General features: G+C 39.9%; 1 protein-coding gene across 3 annotated transcripts in view; it reads left to right on the forward strand.

The window, feature by feature from the left end:
- The window catches only part of prkdc (protein kinase, DNA-activated, catalytic subunit), a 284436-nt gene that overhangs the window by 108714 nt on the left and 152541 nt on the right, over positions 1-23181 (forward strand). For all 3 annotated transcript variants that reach the window (XM_072255124.1, XM_072255135.1, XM_072255144.1), the window contains 11 exons: positions 509-603; positions 4237-4336; positions 6837-6970; positions 12198-12452; positions 13098-13324; positions 15655-15863; positions 17156-17279; positions 17750-17899; positions 19733-19936; positions 21224-21409; positions 23012-23116. In XM_072255124.1, the coding sequence (XP_072111225.1) occupies positions 509-603; positions 4237-4336; positions 6837-6970; positions 12198-12452; positions 13098-13324; positions 15655-15863; positions 17156-17279; positions 17750-17899; positions 19733-19936; positions 21224-21409; positions 23012-23116 (1789 nt within the window). The remainder of the gene's footprint in view (positions 1-508; positions 604-4236; positions 4337-6836; positions 6971-12197; positions 12453-13097; positions 13325-15654; positions 15864-17155; positions 17280-17749; positions 17900-19732; positions 19937-21223; positions 21410-23011; positions 23117-23181) is intronic.

The following is a 23181-nucleotide window of genomic DNA, read 5'->3' on the forward strand; positions in this document are numbered from 1 at the left end:
GTAGATGAGCAAAATCAGTGCAGATAATGGACTTCCTTCATACAATGCTTTAGCTGAATGCATCCTCCAAATCTTCATTTTCAATGTAACATTCAAGATGATTGTCGATACCTTTGAATTCTTCATAATCCCTAAGTGATAATGGTTTCATTTTCACTTCCGGTCCTTTATGGCAACTCTGTTTGAACCCTGGTGAGCAAAACAATTCCAGGTTGTCTTGCTGTTTATTTCTCCCCAACTAACAGTGACAAAGATCACTGCTTTTTGAACACACGCGACTGATGCTATTTAAAAACTGATCACTCTGAGCACGGTGTGATGTCCAATGGCTACGCAAGTGCACGAGACTGATGCAGTCCAGGCAACATTCTCCCACCCCAATTAAGCGGCATTGTGTCCCAAATAAATGGCTGCCTTGATGAACCAACAGCTCAATTAACCGGAATCGAATGTATATAAGATCTGTGTGCTTTTTTATATTCTACAATAAAGTTGCTGTTTTTTTTAGGGAGGAAAGTACCTTGGTTGACCAGTTTGTGTTTGAAGTATTGGTTGTCTATGTGGAAAGCCTTGCCCTTGCACATTCCGATGATAAATCATTGGGTAAGTTGGTTTCAGTATCTGTAATTTTCTGGTACCTACGTATGCTAAAGTATCAATATTTTAACATTGTGCCTTAGTTTAACCTTGCTGTCTTTCTGGAAGGAATTTGATCTTTCTTTTGATAGATAAGAGCAAAATGCTGGAGGATCAGTGGATTAAACAGCATAAGAACATAACATAAGGAACAGGAGCAGGAGTAGGCCATCTGGCCTCTGGAGCTTGCTCCGCTATTCAATAAGATCATGGCCAACATAAGGAGAACTCTACACATACTAGAACAGGTTACTAAGAACGGGACAGAGACAATGGTGGTGGGATTAGACGCTGAGAAAGCTTTTGATTCGGTTAGTTGGGCATTCCTATACAGAGTGTTAGGAAGATTTGGCTTTCAAGAAAAGTTTATTAAAGTAATCCAGACTTTATATGACAGCCCTACAGCTCGAATTAAGATAAATGGGGACCTCTCTGACTCCTTTATTTTAGAGAGAGGTACTAGACAGGGATGCCCAGTTTCTCCTCTCCTTTTTGCGCTATACACTGAACCGCTTGCCCAACTAATAAGACAGAGCGAAATTGTAAAAGGTATCAAGGTGGCAGGGATTGAACAGCAAGTGGCGTTATTCGCAGATTATAGGATTGTTTACACTGTTGGATGACTTTGGGAAAATATCAGGTTATAAAATAAATGTAAAGAAAACGCAGGTTATGTCCCTAAATTATACACCATCCAAAAAACTGCAGGATACATATGATCTTAAGTGGGAAGCTAAATCATTAAAATATTTAGGAATAACCCTGCCGAAGGATCTTTCAACGCTGTCACAGGTAAATTATGGGCCATTAATTTCAGAGGTAAAAGCAGATATACACAGATGGAATCTTATCCTCTTTTTAAGTTTAAATTCAAGGATAAGTACCATAAAAATGAATATTCTCCCTTGGTTATTCTATCTTTTCCGGACTTTACCTGTGGAGATGGATGATAATCAATTCAGGGAATGGGACAAATGGATTTCCCACTTTATCTGGCAAGAAAAGAAACCTAGAATTCGATATAATACCTTACAGTTAGGGAAGGAAGGAGGAGGTAAGGTACTTCCTTGCTTGAGAAATTATTTTTATGCTTCACAGATAACCCCTCTGTTATATTGGTGTAATAGGGAATATAAGGCTAGATGGAAGGAAATAGAATTTGGATTGGTTGACAGTTTTCCTCTATCGGCCTCAATAGCTGACAAAGGATTGATGGCCCAATTGGAAACGATTAAAAACAGCTGGATAAATCTTACATTAAAAGTATGGCAGAAGGTGGCTAATTCATGTGGAATCAATAACATGTTAAAATTTTTCAGATGGTGTGCATATGATACCGAATTCCTTCCCAACAGAAGAGATAAAAGATTTGAACTACAGATAAAGAAAGGTCTTACAACCTACCTCTCATTTATACATAAAAGAGTATTACAAAGTTTCCAATTCCTGCAGGACAAACATGGCCTAGAACACAATGACTTTTTTGGGTACCTTCAAGTACGACATCACGTTAACCTGAGTTGTAGATATACAGACTTATCAACAGTAGAATTAGAATTTTTCAAGACTCTGAATTTGGCTTACAGTTCAATACCAAGTAAATCAGTTTCTCGATTATATAATGCACTCTCCCATGCTAAAAATGTAAACACATTGTCTATTAAAGAGAAGTGGGAGAAAGAAGCGAGGTTGGTACTTTCAGAGGAGGCTTGGGGGAAAATATGCAGCTTTCAGTGGTCCTCGACTAACTCTTTGATTTGGAGAGAACATTGTTGGAAAAATATTATAAGATACTTCAAGACCCCATATCAGAAAAAATATAAAGACACAAACGTGTCATGTTGGAGAAGGTGCGGCTCCAAGGAGGCAAATCATTTCCATATTTTCTGGGATTGCCCTAAATTAAGTTTATACTGGAAAGGTATTCATAGAACATTAGTTAAGGTACTTAAGACCCAGATACCTCTGAACTTTGAGACACTCTATTTGGGGCATGTATTGTTTCTTGAACAGAAGAAAGATAAAAAGTTGCTGCAGGCCCTTTTAGCGGCAAGTAAGAAATCAATCACTAGAAAGTGGCTAAATCCAATACCACCTACATTAGAAGATTGGCACGAAATTATCTTGGAAATATTTAAAATGGAAAAGATGACTTACTCTCTGAGAATTCAAAAAGAAAAATTTTATCAAATTTGTAATAAATGGATTGAATATATAACCCCAAAGCGAGCAGACTTTAGATGACTCTGCTAATGATTTATACTACTCTCCTCATCAACAAAGTAATATTGTTAATGTAAGCACCCTTGGTCCAAATGTTTACTGTTTTTTTTGGAAAACAGAGAATTAACACAAGTAAAGGAAAAGATTTGGGAAAGGGAAAAAAAATGATAAAATTAAGTAAATAAGTACATAGGGATTGGATAATTATGTTTGGGGGTAGGAACAAACATGAACGAGTTAGGATATAAACACCTACAATGGTAGTTACATAGGTTTACATACAATATTTTGGACCAGAAAGAAATGGTCCAGAAGAGATATATGGAAATTATTATTAATCCACTATTATTACTATTTTTCTTAACAACTAATATTGTTACTTAGCCTAATAGAGTAGAATTACAACTGCACATAGTTATCTATTTAAGTGCCTAATTACTTTTTATATCATCTCAATGTGTACTTAGGATTGTATAAATAATTATAGATTTATACATATATAAAAAAATGGAAAAGGTTATACATGTAAAAAAAGTTCATGATACTTGTGATTTTCTTATCCAAATAAAAATTAAAAATATAAAAAAAAGATCATGGCTGATCTGGCCATGGACTCATCTCCACTTACCTGTCTTTTCCCCATAACCCTTAATTCCCTTACTAGGCAAAAATCTATCTAACCTTGTCTTAAGTGTATTTGCTGAGGTAGCCTTCACTGCTTCATTGGGCAGAGAATTCTACAGATATACCACTTTCTGGGAAAAGCCGTTCCTCCCCATCTCCATCCTAAATCTGCTCCCCCGAATCTTGAGACTATGTCCCCTAGTTCTAGTTTCACCTATCAGTGAAACAACTTTCCGGCCTCTAACTTATCTGTCCCTTTCATAATTTTATATATTCCTATAAGATGCCCTCTCATTCTTCTGAATTCCAGTGAGTACAAACCAGGCGACTCAATCTCTTCACATCTCATCTGTGGAATTAACCTGGTGAACCTCCTCTACACCATATCTGTGGAGGCAAAGAAAAACATAATGTCTGCCTATTTATCCAGTTCGTTAATTCACAAGCAAGTTGGTCTTACATACAATACTTCAAAAGTAACTTCAGCATGAGACATTTCCCAAGGATTGTGAACCTAATCCCAATAAAATGTCTGAAACTAAAATGGCAATAGTTTTAAAAAAATGTATTTCCATAAGCACTTTTGTTTTATTTCATGAGTTGTGTTGCATTATTTTATATAATGTGGTTAGAACATTATTGTCATGAGTTGGAAATTCCTTAAAATGTAATTTAATTTTCATATTGATGAGATTTTGTTCTTTGGTAACAATCTATTTTAAAATAAAGCAAATGGATATATTTTCTCTGTAGGTACAGTTCAGCAATGCTGTGATGTTATTGATCACCTAAAACGGATTATAAAACAGAAAGCTCCTGATTTAAATAAACCTACCAAAAGACGTGTGCCCAGGTTTGACTGTTACTTCTCGTGAACTTTTCAGCTTCATAACTCAAAAAATGTGTCCATTTGTCGTTCGTTATCCATTGCAGTTAGAGCAATATTTTCATGTTTCAGATATATATGAATTATTTATTAGAAATTCTCTTCCTTGCACTGTATTGCATTTTCTCCTGTATCTATTATTGCTGGTTTGGTGCCAGATAAATTATACAGGTACTTCATCATTTTAAAATGAATTTCATTACCATTTTTGGATGGATGGTACTTTCAAGCCCTGTTTTCTTTTTGTTATATATACATGTGTACAGTCAACATGAAAAGAATCCCTTCAGCCTAACTGGCCCATCAAGTGCATATCTAAGTTAGTCTCTTTCGCCTGCATTTGCCCATATCTTTGGAAACTGTCCCTTTCCATTTACCTTTCGAACTGCCTTTTAAAAGTTGTTACTGTACCTGCCTCAATGACATCCTCTGGTTATTCATTCCATATATGAGCCACCTCTGTATAAAATGGTTACCTCTACTAATTCTTATTAAATTATTTACCTCTGGCCTTCAAGCTATGCCCTCTCGTTCTTAATTCATGTTCCCTGAGAAAAAGAGTATGAGCAGTCAGTCTATCGGTGCCCCTCATGTCTTGATCTGGCTATGTCAATCTTTGTGGGATCTTACTGAGGGTTGATTGTGTTCTTAGTTTAGAAGCAACTACTTCCTCCAAGCAGTGTCAGTCTTCACAAGTTATCTACATTTCCAAACCCCACATACACTTCTGATCTTTTACAAAAAAAGAGAGACAGCATATACATTGTCCCACTGCAGTGTTTTTGGATAAAATTCCTTAAGAGCATAGGAAACAGGAGAAGACTAGTCAATCCCTTGATCCTGCTCTCCTATTCAGTAAAATCATGGCTGTTCATATCTTGTACTCAGCACAACTTTCAATTGCTCTGCCATATCCTTTGATTCCCTTGTTTAAATATGTCAGTCTCTTCCTTGAATATATTCTGTGACCTCCTCTGCAGTTCTCTGGGTAGAGAATTCCAGTTACAAAGCTTTGAGAGAAGAAATTTCTCTTCAACCCATTCCATTCGTTTTTCTATTACTTATTGCATGCTGACTTCATGTGTTTCATGACATAAGTCGCGAGATCCAAGATCTTTGTACCACAATACTTTATGTTATCACTCTATATAAATAATTTTTCACTCTTCCTTATTATAGAGAATCCTATTTCCCTCTCTTTCCAGCTTTAGTAATTGTTCTTTCTTACCAGTCTGATGTGCTTTTGATGACATTCATGACCATTTGTGTCATGTATTGATACCTGTAAAAACAGAACCCAGGTGTTACCCAGGGATGGCCTGTATACAGTTTTAGTCTTCTTCATGAAGGAAAGATGTGGCTTGGGGGCCATGCAGAGAAAGTTCATGTGTGATGGGATTATTATGTGGAATGATGAGGCAGAACAGATTTTATGGAGTTTAAATGCAAGAGGTTATACCAATGAAATGTATTAGATTCTGGGGGGCTTGCTACAATAATTGTGTAATATGAGGAAGTTTTCCCTGGTGAGACTTGTCGTGAATTAGGAGGCAATCTTCTCGTAAGGAATCATCAATTTAAAACGAAGATGAGGGGAAATTTTTTTTTAGGCAGTTGTGAACCTTAAACCTAGTGTTCTGTGGGTATGGTGTAATTAAGTATAATCAGGTTTGGAATAGACTTTTGGACTGCTTAAAAAAAATGAAGTGCTAAGGTATTTATGTAAGAAATATAGTCGAGTCCAAGAGTCAGGTTGGCTAATAACTTACTAAATTGAATGCAGACTCGAAGGCCTTTAGACCTACTCTTCCTTCTCCTTATGTTCCAAAATAATGGGAACTCTTCTGATTACATGAAAGGAATTGTAGCAAGTATAATAATTGCTAATAATCATAGGTCTTTCGCTTGCACTACTTAAATCAGGTGAGCATCACCCAACTAAAATTAACACCACAGATCATCTGAAGGAAACTGCTTTAAATTTGACCACATGGGAGAGGTGATGTGAAGCATGTAGGTGTGTTGGGCCAAATTAAGTTGCAGATCGCAGAACATCAAATTTGGAATGTCAAGGTGGTAATTTGAATTAGGGGACTTACTCACAGTAGGAAATTCATATGCGCTGAATTTAGATGCGACCGTGAATACCTCAATATCTTTGAATAAGTACTTACCACCACGGCATACACATCACCTAGCATCACTTTATGTGCAATACAATCAGTCTATGTATATAACAGTTATTTGTACAATGTTTTTATAGGTTTGCTTTTATATTTATATTTATCGTATTATTTTTTGCTGATACTGTGTTCTTTATGCTTATTGTGGTTTTTTATGCTGCATCAGATCCTTTACACTGTATACTGAAGAATGACTAAACAATCTTGAATCTTGAATAGAATGAATGTCTAGATAAGTACGACCTTGTAATGCGTCCTTTGCTTTGTGCATTTGATTTTTGCAGGGGATTTTCCTTTGATCAGCAGGTGTGTTTAACAGATGTTGTCCTGTGGCTGTTGACTCAATGTGGAAGACCCCAAACAGAGTGTCGGCACAAGTGCATGGAACTCTTTTATGAGCTCGTTTCCTGTTTGCCAGGTGTGTTTGAAATGAAAACTTGTGTTGGTTTATAATAAATGTCTTTAATTCCTTTTAATACTTTTTTTTAGAAAAACAGTGGGAGATACTCAAGTACAAATAGTTTTCCCACATGAATGGAACATTACTGTTGCTGAGTGCAACAGTACTCCTTTAACCATAGGCGAGATTCACATTACTGTCACTCATGTCACAGAAACACATCATAATTGACAAATCTTGTCCCAGAAGTTTGAGATGCACAATACTTTTTTTTCTTATGGAATTTATAAGGGGGATAAAAACTAAACATACAATGCAAAAGACACAACAAAGTTTGTCAGTTTGTGTTTTCAGTCACCTAGTTGGGCAATAAGATTTGAATCTGTTCCACAAACACAAGAGATTCTACAGATGCTGGAAATTCAGAGCAACACACAGGAAATCCAGGAGGAATTCAGGCAGCATCTATGGAAATGAATGAACAGTCAAAGTTTCAGGCCAAGATTCTTCATTGGGACTGGAAAAGAAGAGGCCAGAATAAGAAGGTGGGAGGGAGGAGAAGGAGAACAAGCTACGTGGTGAGGTGTTAAGCCAAGTGGGTTGGGGGGGGGGAATGAATTAGGAAGCTAAGAGGTTATAGGTCATCAAAAAGGCCTTAAAGCTCTCTGCTTCCATCTTGTCATGGACCCTAACAGTACCACCCTCTGCCATCTGGCGCAACTGGTCCTCAAACACAACCGTTTATCATTTGGCTCCCTCTGCTTTTTCCACATACTTGGTGTAGCCATGAGCACCCACATGGACCCAAGCTATAACTGCCTTTTTACTGGCGATGTGAAACTGTCCATGTTCCAAGCTTTCCCAGGTAATGCTCCACAACTCTTTCTGTGCTACAGTGATGACTGAATTGGTGCTATCTCATGCAACCATGCTGAGCTTGTCAGTTTCACCAACTTTGCTTCCAGCTTCCACCCTGCCCTTAAATTCACTTGGTCCATTTCTGACGCCCATCTCCCCTTTCTTGATCTTTTTGTCTCCATCTCTGGAGACAATTGTCAACCTACCGATCTTTTATAAACCTACCGATTCCCGTGGCTAACTGGACTATACCTCTTCCCATCCTGTCTCCTGTAAAAAATGACATACCCTTTTCTTAGTCCCTTCATCTCCGCTGCATCTGTTCCCAGGATGAGGCTTTACTTTCCAGGACATCAGAGATGTCCTCCTTTAAAGAATGGTATTTCCCTTCTTCCTCCATTGATGCTGCCCTCACCCACATCTCCTCCGTTTCACAAACATTTATCATCACCCCATCTTCTTACCACTTCAGCTGGATTAGATTTTCTCTTGTCCTCACCTGCCATCCCATGAACCTCCACTCAGTCACATCATTCTTTGCATCTTCCACCATCTTCAACAGGATCCTACTACCAATCACGTCTTTAGCTCTCCTCACTCTCTGCTTTCTGCAGGGATCGCTCCCTCTCTGATGCCCTTCTCCATTCGTCTCTCCCCACTAATCTTCCTCTTGGCACTTATCCCTGCAAGTGGAAAAAGTCCTACACCTGTCAATTCACCTCCTCGCTCACCTCTTCAGCATCCTAAACAGTCCTTACAGGTGAGGCAACACTTCAACTACAAATCTGTTAGGGTCACCTACTGCATCCAGTGCTCCTGATGTGGCCTGTTCTACAACGTAGTTAGGGGGACCGCTTTGTCGAGTACCTGCTCTCCATTTGCAAAAAGTAGGGTTTCCCAGTGGTCAACGTTTTAATCCCAGTTCCCATTCCCATTCTGCTGTGTCAGTCCATGATATCCTCTACTGCCACTCTCAGATTGGAGGGGCAGCACCTCATATTCTTTCGGGGTAGCCTCCAACCTGCTGGCATCAACATCAACTACAGGACAACATCGCCTGCCTGTGCTGGTGATGCCTCACTCCCAGATGCGTTGAACAACTGCTACGCTGGTTTCAAGGCGGAAAATGTTGTGGCGGCGAGGAAGACCACCCCTCCTTCCAATGACCAGATGCTGTGTCTTACCGTGGCCGATGTGAGGAAAACTCTACGCAGGGTCAACCCACGGAAGGCTGCTGGACCAGACAATATTCCTGGCAGAGTGCTCAGAGGATGTGCAGACCAGCTGGCAGATATTCTGACTGACATCTTCAACATGTCCCTGAGCAGCGTCATTGTTCCTACGTACTTCAAGGCCACCACCATCATCCCCATGCTGAAGAAGTCTTCAGTGTCCTACCTCAATGACTGCCGTCCCATTGCTCTCACATCCATCATCATGAAATGTTTCGAGAGGAGCATTATGAGGCCCATAAAGACCCTGCTGCCCCCCTCATTGGACCCCCTGCAGTTCGCGTATCGTCCCAACTGTTCAACATCGCCACCACCCTCTACCTGGCCCTCACCCACCTGGACAAAAAAGACACATATGTTCGAATGCTGTTCATAGACTTCAGTTCAGCATTCAACACAATCATTCCTCAGAAACTGATTGGAAAGCTGAGCCTACTGGGCCTGAACACCTCCCTCTGCAACTGGATCCTAGACTTCCTGACTGGGAGACCTCAGTCAGTCCGGATCGGAAGCAGCATCTCCAACACCATCACACTGAGCACGGGGGCCCCCCTGGGCTGTGTGCTCAGTCCACTGCTGTTCACTCTGCTGACCCACGACTGTGCTGCGACACACAGCTCGAACCACATCATCAAGTTCGCCGATGACACGACCGTGGTGGGTCTCATCAGCAAGAACGACGAGTCAGCATACAGAGAGGAGGTGTAGCGGCTAACAGACTGGGGCAGAGCCAACACCCAGTCTCTGAATGTGAACAAAACAAAAGAGGTGGTTGTGGACTTCAGGAGGACATGGAGCGACCACTCTCCGCTGAACATTGATGGCTCCTCCGTTGAGATCGTTTAGAGCACCAAATTTCGTGGTGTTCACCTGGTGGAGAATCTCACCTAGCCAAGAAAGCCCAGCAGTGTCTCGACTTTCTGCGAAGGCTGAGAAAAGTCCATCTCCCACCCCCCATCCTCACCACATTCTACAGAGGTTGTATTGAGAGCATCCTGAGCAGCTGCATCACTGCCTCGTTCGGAAATTGCACCATCTCGGATCGCAAGACCCTGCAGTGGATAGCGAGGTCAGCTGAGAAGATCATCGGGGTCTCTCTTCCCACTATTACAGACATTTACACCACACGCTGCATCCGCAAAGCTAACAGTATTGTGAAGGACTTCACACACCCCTCACACAAACTCTTCTCCCTCCTGCCATCTGGCAAAAGGTACCAAAGCATTTGGGCTCTCACGACCAGACTATGTAACAGTTTCTTCCCCCAACCCATCGGACTCCTCAATACCCAGAGTCTAGACTGACATCTACATCATTTATTATTATATTGTAATTTGTCCTCTACTGTGTCTATTGTCTTGTTTATTAATTATTGTACTGCCCTGCCTGTTTTGTGCACTTTATGTAGTCCTGTGCAGGTCTGTAGTCTAGTGCAGTTTTTATGTTGTTTTACGTAATCTAGTGTAGCTTGTGCTGTCTCACATAGTCCAGTGTAGTTTTGTGCTGTTTAATGTAGCACCATGGTCCTGGAGGAACTTGGTTTCGTTTTTACTGTGTTCTGTACCAGCAGCTTATGGTCAAAATGACAATAAACTTGACTTGACTTGAACTTCTCCAACTTCTGGTAATTCCCCCCCTTCCCCCCCACCCCATCCCACTTCTACCTTCCTTCAATTCCCCACTATGCCCCCACTTCCTTTTTCTCTTTTACTCACCTCATCCCCCCCCGTGCCCCTTATTCATCCCATGGTCCAATCTCCTCTCCTATTTGATTCCTTATTCTCTAGCCCTTTTACCTTTTCCACCCATCACCTCCTAACTTTTTACTTCATCCCCCTTCCCCCACCCACCTGCCTTCACCTTTCCCCTTGTAGCTTGTACCGTTTCCCTCACCCCACCTTCTCATTCTGACTTCTTCCCCTATCCTTACCAGTCGCATTGAAGGGTTTTGACCTGTAACGTCAACTATTCATTCATTTTCATCGATGCTGCCTGCTCTCCTGAGTTCCAGCATGTTGGGTTGATATGTCCCATGCCTCTTTTGCCAAACTCTCTCCATTCAGAGGTCATTTAAACAGATGTCTGAGTGCAGTACTACAATGCTTTTCATCTGTGATGCATTTTCTCTGACATAATGCATTGTGGGTAGCCGCACTGGGCATCGTGAACTCCTTAAAGTAATCCCTTTGACTTTAATCCATTTCCACTAAGTCAATGCATTTTTGACTTATCTCCCCGAACTCCCCCTGCACTACTTTATCCCAATCCTTGAATCCCATACCTTTCCCTGATATCTCCACTTTCTAATTCCTTTCCTAATCCACCTTAGCCTTGTGTGACAGAGGAAGTAACTTTCAGATGAAGAGCATGGCAGGTCTGCTCTCTGAGATGTCAGTTCACAAGTCCTTGGACTGGAAAGGGCATGGCTCTGACTGCCAACTAATCAATGCAGTGACATCATATCCAATTCGTTTTACCCCCACACTATGGAATGACTTAGAATAAAAACTGGCAAAACTTCTTGGTTCTCTCTCATGAATCTTGTCCTTACCCGTAATCTTATATTGGCCTCAACTGTTAAATAAAGGCAGTGAGTTACTTTGTTGCTGTTGATAAAATGGCTTGAAATGAGAGAAAAATGTTCTGCAGAAAATGCTCCACTTGTTACATGGGAATCAGTGGGAAAGTAGAGTTAATATTACAGAGAATAGTGATGTGGACACTTTCCTAGGGTTGCCACACCTCTACAACGCAAGGGTGACACGTGCACATTATGATTTAAGTTAATTTAGTTTCAGGGTCTTCCAGGAGTGATTAATTCAATTTTTTTTTAAAAACACTCTTCTGCAGAGGTGCTACCAGTCACTTTGGCTCGTGTACAAATAGTGGTGAAATGGCTCTTGGTTGATTGACCAGCAGGTATTGCTGGCCATTGTACACGTAGTTATCAAAAGTATGCTCCTTGCTGCTTTCACTCTCAATTTTCCTCTCATTTTGTCTCTCCCAGATATCTTAATCGCAGTCCACCTGTAGATTATACCAGATTACGTTATGCATTGAAACTACAGTCCTATTGTGCTGTCATATTTTGATTTACTTCTGTTTCAAGTTGTATTCCCTGATTCATGAAAGTGCTTTCATGTGTTTAATTTTAGGAAACAAAACAGCACAATCTTTTCTGGATGAACTTCTAAGTAAGAATGATGTTGATTTTCTTATTAATAAATTTGAGGGTGCTGGCAATGAGAATGCTGACTATTCAGGAATCATATCACATCCCACGCTTAATGATCTACAAGAACCCTTCAGTGTAAGAACAGTTGTGCAATGGATGGATATGTTATTGGCAGCTCTAGACTGCTACAATACATTTATTGGACTCCGTATGCTCAAACCCAGTAAAATTCTTGGTGAGTTTCGTTTGCAGATTCTGAATGCAGGCTGCTGTTGGTTTCATTGGGCTATGAAAATATATTATTTTATGCTCATCCCAGTTTGCATCTTAATGTCTACCTCATTTTCCTGGTACGAAGAGCTGAGGTGTTTCAGTGTTTTTTCTCTTTCTCCATTAATCAATTCTCGATCTTCTGCCAGAACCTTGATTTCACTCCTGAGCTGAGTGAAATCTCAGGATTCAAGCAGACTTTAATGCCTAGCTTTTCACACAGCTTGTGCTGTGCTGGTTGTGCATTTGAGTAGTGCGGACCTACGCAGGGTTTGGAGCAACTAGGCTGGGAAAGTTGTGGTATAATAGAGCTTATTAATCTCTATCCAGAATTATTATAACTTTAGGTAATTTTCCAATTCAAGTTCTTGTAAATGCATTGTTGGACATAAAGGCAAGTTCTTTTATTTGCATATTTTCGATTAAACATGTCACTTTTATAATTCCTGATTTTATGAACATTGGAACATGTGATTGGCACATCTAGTTTTGAGGTGGATAGTAACATTTTCTTCACTTGTGTCCATGTGAGAGGAAGAAGAGAGGATATTTCTGAAAAGTTGAACAATAAGCCTTTGTACTAAATGTTGTTTTCTTTAATATTTTGCAGGAACTTCCCAGAAGTCTGGTTTTCTGAAAGCAGTGGGTTTCTTTCTGAAAGATCTTGCAATGCATGACATTAAAGCTGCAGAGGAGAGCTTTGCTTATGGAATCAAGGGCACACTTTACAGCCCAAAAGAGCGAGAAGAATACAGTTATAATAAATGCACAATCATAGTCCGGATTATGGAATTTGTTAGTATGACACTGGAGAGTTGCCAGCAGGATTTCTGGAAGGTAGTTATTCATGTTTTTACTGTGTACCATAGGTACTTGCAATTAATCTATTGAAATATATAATTACATTCAATAATGCAGAGCGAGTGTTTTGCATTTCTCATTTTTGAGTTTGAACAATGTATGTATTCATCATTAGCCAGTTGCTTGACTGTGCTTCAGCCTTCATGCACTTTCTGTAAGTGAGTGTTAATACTCTACACTCAGCTACAATGTATTAAGTTATAAATCCCTGAGCGTGCATTCTATCACACTGCCTCACGGTACAATACTAGCCCACTGTTGAATTAATTGGAAATTGCTATTTATTTTCAATAATCCTCTGTCATAGGTGTATCATCTCAAACTGTTGAACAATCTATCCAAGCATATGGGTCTGTGTAGATTTAACATCGGCAGCTCATAGACACAGAAGCAGTTAATTTGGATTTTTCTTTTAATTTCCTTTTCCTTATGTGAAAGTTGTCTAAATTCTCCTAAGTGTGATAACGTGCCCTGTCATTTGCATTTCATTGTTCAATGCTCCATATTAAAACAGTATCAGTTACTTAGCTGTTCCTTATCTAGCTTCCCCAATCTATTAATTACAATGATTGGTTGAATTGAAATAGTAATTGGAATATGTTTACTGCAAGGTATGAGAGCGTAGCATGCCCAAGTATGCAAAATTGACTCTCACCAAGGTGACATTACAGTGTCACAGTATTTGATAAATGGGGTGTATACAAATAAATAACTTAATTTGTTTGAATTATCACAATGGATCCAAGAATCAGAATCAGGTTTATTATCACTGACGTATGTGGTGAATTTATTTTGTGGCTGCAATTCAAGACAGAAAAATAGCTCTAAGTTACAAAAAGTAAATGAACACAGAATGGTGTGTTCGTGTGAATGGGTTCATGGACCATTTAGAAATCTGAATACGGTGGGGGAGATGGTGCTCCTAAAAAAAAAAACACCGAGTTTTTTTTTAATCAAATTGATGCAAAAGTTTGATTCAGTATTCATTTTTGGCACTTGGGCATCTCTGGAAGGCCAGATTTTATTTCTCATCTTATTCCCTGTGGGAAGCTGATGTTGATCTGCCTTCTGGAGACAGTGCAGTCTTTTTGGCAAAGAGTGCGCACATTGTGCTATCGGGAAGAAAGTTCTGAATTTTAGACCCAGGAACAGTGAAGAACTAGCAATATATAAACAAGAAAAAATCTGCAGATGCCGGAAATCCAAGCACACACACAAAATGCTGGAGGAACTCAGAAGGCCAGGCAGCATCTATGGAAAAGTATACAGTCAACATTTTGGGCCAAGACCCTTCAGCAGGACTAGCAATATCTTTCCACATCAAGATGATGTGCAGCTTTGGCAGTGATCTTGTTAGTGATGGTGTCCCAATACATTTGGTGTTTTGGGTTAGGAATTTTATTTATTTATTAATTCATTCATTCATTTACAGATGTAGCAGGGAACCGAGAATTCCGGCCCAGCGAGCTGCACCACCTAGCAACCCACCTATTAGCACTAGCCTATTCAAAGGTCAATTTACAATGACCAATTAACCTACAAACTGGTATGTCTTTGTACTATGGGGGGAAAGCAGGGCACTTGGAGGAAACCTATGTGGTCATAGGGAGAATGTTCAAACTCCTAACAGATGTCACCACATTTGAACTCCAAACTTCAACAATGCAAGCTGTAATAGTGTTGTGTTGAAGTATACTACTCTTGTGTAGCTGCATATTGCACCCTGTGGCCTCCGCGTATTGACCGTGTAGGGAATGTTATGGTGATGGATGAAGTCCCAATTCAATTGAAGGAAAAACCAAACTGCTGGGGGAACTGTCTAGGTCAGGCATCAGCTGCAGCAGCAAAGTGATGGTCAAGATATTGGATCAAGACGCTGCAACAGGGCTCTAGATTCCCAGCATCTATGACCACACCTGTCTCCTGTGCTACCAGTTAAGTGGGTTGCTCTGGCAGGGATGGTGTTGAATATCTGGGGGGGTGTTGGAGCTGTCCTCATCTAAGCACGTGGGAAGTATTCCATCTGGATTTTGGGGAATGGCTTTGGAGTGTTGGGGTGATATGCCTCAACAGCTTGAGTATTTATGGACAGGTCCTGCTGAAATTTTTGGTCAGTGACACAGCATCTACATGATAATTTATGAACAACAGATGGAAATGAAATTAAGCAGATTCCAAGAATTTATGTTCATCCCACATTAATATACTAAACCAGATACGTTCATATTTTTGTTCACTGGTTTTGGCTGTTGAACTTATAGCTCGGAATTTTTATTGGATTTTTTTCCCCCAATCTCTCTTTTAAGGTGCTTGAGAAAGACTTACTAAACTCCAGTCTGTTTGAACTAATAGCAGCAGTGGTGGCTGATCCACCCAGTGTTGGGTTTAATATGGCAGATGTACAAGTGATGAAAGGTTTGCCTGATTCCTGTGTAAGGCTTTTGAAAGCTGTTGTAAGAACACCTTATTGCAACATGTTTGAAGATAACATGAAGAAAAGAATTACATCACAGAGGTAAGATGAAAATTTTTGTAAGAAAAATAGTCCTAACAATTGAGTTTACAAGTATATACAATATGTTTAAAATCACTTTGGTTTTATATGGTGCCTTTCACAAGTGCCCAAGGTGGTTTTGAAGAATGTAATTGGACAAAATTAGCAGCGAGGTAAGGGTGTGGAGGTTAAGGGGAAAACAGGAATTGGTCATGGATTGAGATGGGGTCGCTAAGCTGAGGACCTGGATAGCTAAAGGCTTGGCTACTAATGGGTGAGGAAAGAGGTCAGAGTATATAGAGATCTGAGAGATTTAGAGAGGATTTGCAGCGCCTTTTTGGATGAATTCAGCTTTGTGTCATGTGGGAGGTAAGAGGCCTCTCAGGAATGTATTGGAATATTGTGGCTGAAGGTGGCAGGATTGGATCAGAATTTCAACTGTGGATTGGTTGGGACATTTGGGATGGAATTAAATGAGATGAACAGTGAAGTTTTATCTTTGACAGTGACCAGGGATGAGGATGGAGTTAGCGCCAAGTTAATAGCTATTTCTCAGCTTTAATCTAGTTTGAATAAAAAAGAAAAAGACAGCTGGAGTTCACACCATCCGCAGTAAGCGTTGAGGTGACAGAAGAGACTGCAAGTGCTGGAAATCTAGAGCAACATTCAAAATGCTGGAAGAACTGAAATCAGCAGATACTGGCTTTCTCATCTCATTCTTTCCAGTGCTGATGTAGGGTCTTGACCTTAAACTTTAAGTTTCTATTTCCCTCCTTAGATGCTGCCAACCCTGCTGAGCTCTTCCAGCATTTTGTGTATTGTTTCAGTATGTATTGACCATTGTTTAGTGTACATTACTACCGCTAGAAAGATTATTCTTTAATTCATGTGAGTGAGCATTTCAAGCAAGAGGATATTTGGAAAAGTGTAGTAGAGGGATGAATTCATTTCAATTTATTTTTGATCTGTGGTCTGATACATCAATCAAAATTTTCCATGACCATCACCTGTGGAAACATTTATACCCTTCAAAGAGTTGTATGAATTTGAAAAATTACATGGAGGATATATCTAATAAAGAATTACCAAAGTTATGTAATAAATGTTTGAAATATGAAACACAGTTGTCTGAATAATTGGAATTTCAGCGTGAGATCTTACACTGAGATCATCTTTCAACAAAGATGCCTGCACAATATTTGAATCTATCTTTTCTGTCTTCATGTGAAAATTGTATTTGCATTGTTACTGTTTTTTGGATTTTCAGCAATTACAGTTATCTTCATTAATTTATATTTTAATATGTGCTGCAGCATTGAAGATCTGTGCAACGTGGATCTCTACAGTCATACAGATCATGACAAATTAAGCTCCATCCTATCTGCATGCAAACAGCTTTACAAGGCTGACCTTCTCAACTCTGTACTGAAATGCCAGGTAATTTTCAAACAATGCTAAGTCACAAACATAGAATGAAAGTCACTCATCTGCAGCCAATTTACTTGTATCTGAATTTGAATCTAAAACAAGCTGCAAAAGTTTCAGACAATTTTTTCTTATTGTTGAACAAGTGCATAAGTATGGCACTTCATACTGTGTGGCAAAACAAACTTATACAAAATTTAGCTTAATGCAGTTACTTGAAAATATTTCACTTTCTATTTTGTTCTTTGTATTTTAACAAGGGACTGAAGCAGTAATACAGAAAGTTCCAGTGATACTGGAACAGATGTGTAATTACATCAAAAGCAAAGAAATTTATAACTGAAAGTTGATTTTTGTATAGATTGGTTAATCTGATTCAGTAACACTGATTAATTAAATTTATTTAGTGATTCATTTCGTTAATTTGCATTTCACATGTGTCTGAGTGCATAGGTTCTAAACATAATGCTGGTTTACTACAGACAGGTACACCACTGAATTCAAAGCTTTTGTCAGCTGTCTACAAAGGAATGGCACCTGGCGATGAGAGAAAATCACTGCCATCAATAGATGTTAGCAGTAAGGTGTTAGCAGATGGGCTTTTACAACTGTCATTTTCCCTTGGTGTGCAGGTGAGTAAATGTGCTGTTACGAATAAAAATTGGATGCCCTGAAAGGGTGACCTGCATTCTTTTCCATAAAATATTTCAGCTCAGAGAATATACCATTGTAATAGTAGCTTGACTGCTATGCTTTTTACTACACCAGTATTAATTTATGAGTCAAACCCGCCGCATTTTCTGGAACAAAAGATTTCCATCATCTTCAGTATTTTGAGTTTTCCTAATATGCTTATTTGGTAATTCAAACATTGTTAATCTGCTCTACTTTGTCAGTTGTCATAGAATTGGACAAGTTGCAGAATGCTTGTTTTAATAACCACCCACAGAATAAACTAAATTAGTGCAGTTTTGATTGACCTCTGTATTATGGCGGTTTAGACTTCAGAAATTCGTACTTACAAATCACTGCACAAACAAAGGCTGAGATACAGAATCAACTTTGCTCTCTCACTGAAGTTGTGCAATAAAACTAAATAACACAAAACAAAATCATTTGTTTTTATTTATGTTTCTTGACGTACTGTCGATATGGCATCCCTCAAGCACATCGTGGTTAGTTGCAAGATCAGCCTAACACAAGGCAGATAGACCTGACGACACAACCAAGTGCTGAGGTGTTTGGCAGCTGAACTTGAGGGTAGGAGAGTAACCACCAACACCAGGCATCTCAGTGCCCAGACAACGGTCCCACAACTACCATCCTTCATCCGGGAAGGAGAGAAACCGGGGGCTAACCCCTTGCCTCACGACTCATGCCCATTGAGTGCAGCCAGGGACTGGGAAATGCGTGTTGATTCAGGCCAGAAACTTAACTTCCCATCTGCAATTGCAACGACCAACCTGCGGACCTGACCTGGTCCTTTGGTCCTGTCGGCGTGTCTTTTTCATTGAGCTGACAGTCCCCTGGGAGGACGCTATGGATGAGGCTTATGAACGGAAAAGGCTGCGATATGCCAGCCTTGCAGTTGAAGCAGAGGAGCAAAGCTGGAAAGTAAAAGTGCGCCCAGTTGAGGTGGGGTGCAGGGGCTTCGTAGCCAGTCCCACTGTAAGGCTGCTGAGGGAAGTAGGAGTCAGAGGGCAGGCCCATAGGAAGGCAATCAAAGCACCTGCTAATGCCGCTGAAATGAGCAGTCACTGGCTGTGGCTGAAAAGAAGGGGTGCTGTCTGGGCTACCAAGTGACCATCTAAAGACTAATCATGTGACACGCACCCAGGTCTGATCAGCCTGTGGTGGGCCTGCCTCGGCTGAGGGTGCCTTGTGATAAAAGGCCAAAACGCCCAGTGATGTCGAGGTACACAACTGAAGATGCGTCGTAATGGTAGTAACATCATCTAGTGGTCATCTTTAAGAACTACTTCCACTCAAGTCAAGTGCAGTGCATAAACTTTAGTGATTGTAACATCCAGACCTATTAATCAAACTGCTCTCTCACTGAAACTGTGCAATAAAACTAAATAACTCAACACAATCATTTGTTTTTATTTATGTTTCTTGACGTACTGTAGATAATGGATAACAAGGCCTCATGTTATGGAAAGTCTTTATCCAGCCTGTTTTTAGGATGTCATCTGTATTAGGAACAATCAGTTTCTTCACATAGATATATATTTTTATATATATATATATATATATTCAAGCTTTTGCCATCTCTTTTATCAATTACTTATTGGGTGTAAGGCTTTTGTTTAATAATTAACCCCAGTGGGATATTATGAGATTCAATTGCATTAAGGGATAACGTCAGTGGAAGTTGCTGATGTTGTAGAATATCATTTTTTTTCATATTACTGGATATCAAAGTGGAAGCACACCTGAATATACTTTGTCTCTTGATTCTGTAGTGTGAAGAACTGGTTTCATTGCTTTTAAACACAGTGGAGCTCTCCGTACCGCTTTCAGGGGCATCCCAGAGAAATTTCGTCAGATTTTTCCATGGCGAATACTTCTACAGTTTGTTTCCTGAAACCATTAATGACGAATTGCTCAGAAATCTTAACTCTTCAGTTGCCATGTTAATGAATTCAGCAAGTAAAAACTCTAAAATGGTAAGCACTGTTCATATTACAATGATGTTAAGCAAAAGTTATTGATTAAGGTTCTAACAGTTTATGCAGAATGTCAGTGGATGTGCCATGATGTCTCCTGTGGTTCACTCTCCTCTGCTATCAGATTCCTTCTTCTCCAGCCCTTGACCTTCCCCACCCACCTGACTTCACCTGTCACCTTCTGGCTGGCTTCCTTCCTACCTTTTTATTCTGGCATCTTCCCCCTTTCTTCTTAGTCCGGAAGAAGGGTCTCAGCCCGAAACGTTGACTTTTTATTAATTTCCTTAGATGCTGCCTGACCTGCAGAGTTCCTCCAGGATTTGGTATGTGTGTTGCTTTGGATTTTCTGCATCTGCATCTCGTATTAATGATGTTTTTCACTTTTGGTCAAGTGATACCATTTTATGATAGTCGGTTTATGATAGCCAGTATTGAATAGAAAAAAGAAAATATATAACATTACCACTGATAAGGCATTTTGAAGTTTTATTGGATGGGAGAAGGATGCTGGATTTGTTTCAAACCATAATCAGTTCTGCAGATCCAACTTTTCTGTTTTTGTTTACAGTAGAAAAGTAGTTGGTGTTGTTATCCTACAGATCCACTAATCCAAATTTGATTGTATTGGGTGTCCGGTGTATAGCAGGGAGTGATGCTGTCTCACAGTTCACTAATCCAGGTTTGATCGTATTGGGTGTCTGGTGTATCGCAGGGAGTGCTGTGTCACAGTTCACTAATGCAGACCTGGAGTGTTGTCTATCCTGAGTTTGAGTTCTTTGACTGTGCACATGCGTTTCCTCTGGATTCCTTCCCACATCCCAAAGACTTGCTGGTAGGTTAAGTGGAAATTTAGTTTTGTTTGTGGCAAAAAGCATCAAAAGCTGTTGAATTGCGTATTGCAGGTATACTAGGAAATTGATTGCGAATGGGACTAATGCCATTGCTTCTGTCAGTCTGGTATGGATTCCTTTGGTCAGCTGGTGGCCTCCAGTGTTGTTATAAGGCAGGATGAGAGTCCAGACAAAACAACCTGACAGTGTTGCTCCTTGTCACCTGGGATGACCCTGAGTGTAATAACTCACCAAAGTAAAGTAGGGTAACTGGATTAATTTTACAAATCACTTTGTGTATTTGCCTAACTTTTCATTTTTCATTGTTTGATTATACACCAAAGAAAAATTCAGGGATAGTGCAGATCTGAATTTAGAGATTTAATGAATACTGTAGGATTTTCATTGTTTCATTTACTGCATTTGACCATCCATATTGCTCATTCTCCTTTTACAGGTAAGCACTGTTCTCAATGGAATGCTTGACCAAAGTTTCAGAGATCAGAATGTACGAAAAAAGCAAGGTATTCTCCTGGTCAATGCAGTACTTACCAACTGGTCAGAACTTAAGTCTTGGTGGTCACAGGAATCCAGCCCTGAGAGCAAAATGGCTGTCTTGACACTCCTATCCAAAGTGCTTCAGGTATATTTTGTTTGCCAATACTGCATGTGCCCTGTAAATGGCAATATAAAACATTTGTCATTGGAAACTGCAACTCTTAAGGCAGAATATCCCACCTTCAAAGAAGATTTATTGTATTGATGAATGATAAAAATGATCAAAGACATTAGAAGAAAATGAAGAGAAGAAATGATGCAGACAGTGAGGATAAACGTGGTTCTAAGTCTGGCAGTTACTGGGTCCTTAGAACTAAGAGCAACATGTCAAGATCTTTGATGAATAGCCATGCAATTTTGTTTCCGGTAGTATTCTGGAATAATTCCTAAATTACCCAATTAAAGCTGACTGATTTCTTTCATTGAGTACCTTGATTGTCTGATGGTCATCTGCTCCTGGATTCAGTATAATTTCCTTTAGTTAACTGTTGCCAGGAATAAAGATTGTGTCGTTGGTATCTGTTTTAATGCTTGTACTCCTATTAATGGTTTCCACTCACTTCTAATCAAACTGATCTTTATCTCAGAAAGACATCTTATTTGGCTGCAAGTTCTGCTTTCAACCCTAGAGCTCCTATACATTTTTAGATTTATCTTGGCTGTATTGACTGTCTTCATTGTCCATCAGTCCATCTGTTGCTGGAACTGTCCTCTATATCTTTGTTACCTCCCAAAACCAATTGAAAAGCTGTGCCAAATACCATTTGCCCTCCATGCTTTGTGAACCAGCTCATGTAAAGCTGTGGCTACTCTCCCTCTTGCCTCAAGTTTTGATCAATCATTATTCCTATCTGAGTTTAACAGAGGCTTGAGCCTCTGCAGTTAAACCTTAGATAATTACAGATTCTCTCCAGGTTATGGCATGATTCCATTCAGGGAATTATTCATAATCCAAGCAGTTCACAAGTCAGAAATGCGGTGCTGGGCAATATATTTAAATAGAAGCATAGGCCAACCAAAGGAAACATGTTGTTAAACCAGGGTATTTAACACGACTGTTCAGATATTGCTGCAATCTGAGTTCCTATCTGAGCAAATTGGGGCTTGTCAGCTGTGGTTGGCAGCTAGCTAGGAGAAGGAAAACTTTGATTTCAAACCTCAGCTACTTGCGGCTATACCCACTTATGGAGAAGGCTTCGGGAGTTACCCCAAGGAAAATCCAGGGCTGGAGTCCCCAAGGCAACCCTATGTTGAATCTAACGCTGACTGGAAACTCCTGCAATGCTCCTGCCAATCCTTTGGATTCAAAAACTGCATGGAGGAGGGGAGCCTGCTGCTTGGTCAGCAGCCTGTTCTCCATATTGTACTGCACTGGCTTGTTTATCGATTGGCAGCACTGCACCAACAACTTGGTCCGCTGGAACACAACATCCATCTTCAACCCCAACCTATGGAGGGCCGTATGAGCTCCAATGTAGCAGAAGTTGCTGCAACCCCAAAGCAGCTGGCAAATCCATACCACTGGTCTCCTTAAACACTTATTAATGTGCATGGGTAATTCTTCAATATGTTTGTGTTGAATTGCTTCTCTAAAATATTTCCTTGGACATTGTTCAATTTAGTTGATGTGATAGTTACTTACCTAATGCAGATAGTTTTGCTAACTTGAGTTTTATTTTCTTTTTAGATTGATTCCTCGGTCTCTTTTGGCAATAGTCATGAAGCATTTGAATTGGTATTCCATACCTATAACACTATATTAACGGACTCAACATTAGCATTGAACTTGAAGGTATCTTTTTCAACTTTCAGTGGGGAAAGTTTTACCTGATGGCAAAATAAAGGCTTGGAGATTCA

The sequence above is a fragment of the Mobula birostris genome, chromosome 1 (assembly GCF_030028105.1).
Source record: "Mobula birostris isolate sMobBir1 chromosome 1, sMobBir1.hap1, whole genome shotgun sequence".
NCBI lineage: Eukaryota > Metazoa > Chordata > Chondrichthyes > Myliobatiformes > Myliobatidae > Mobula > Mobula birostris.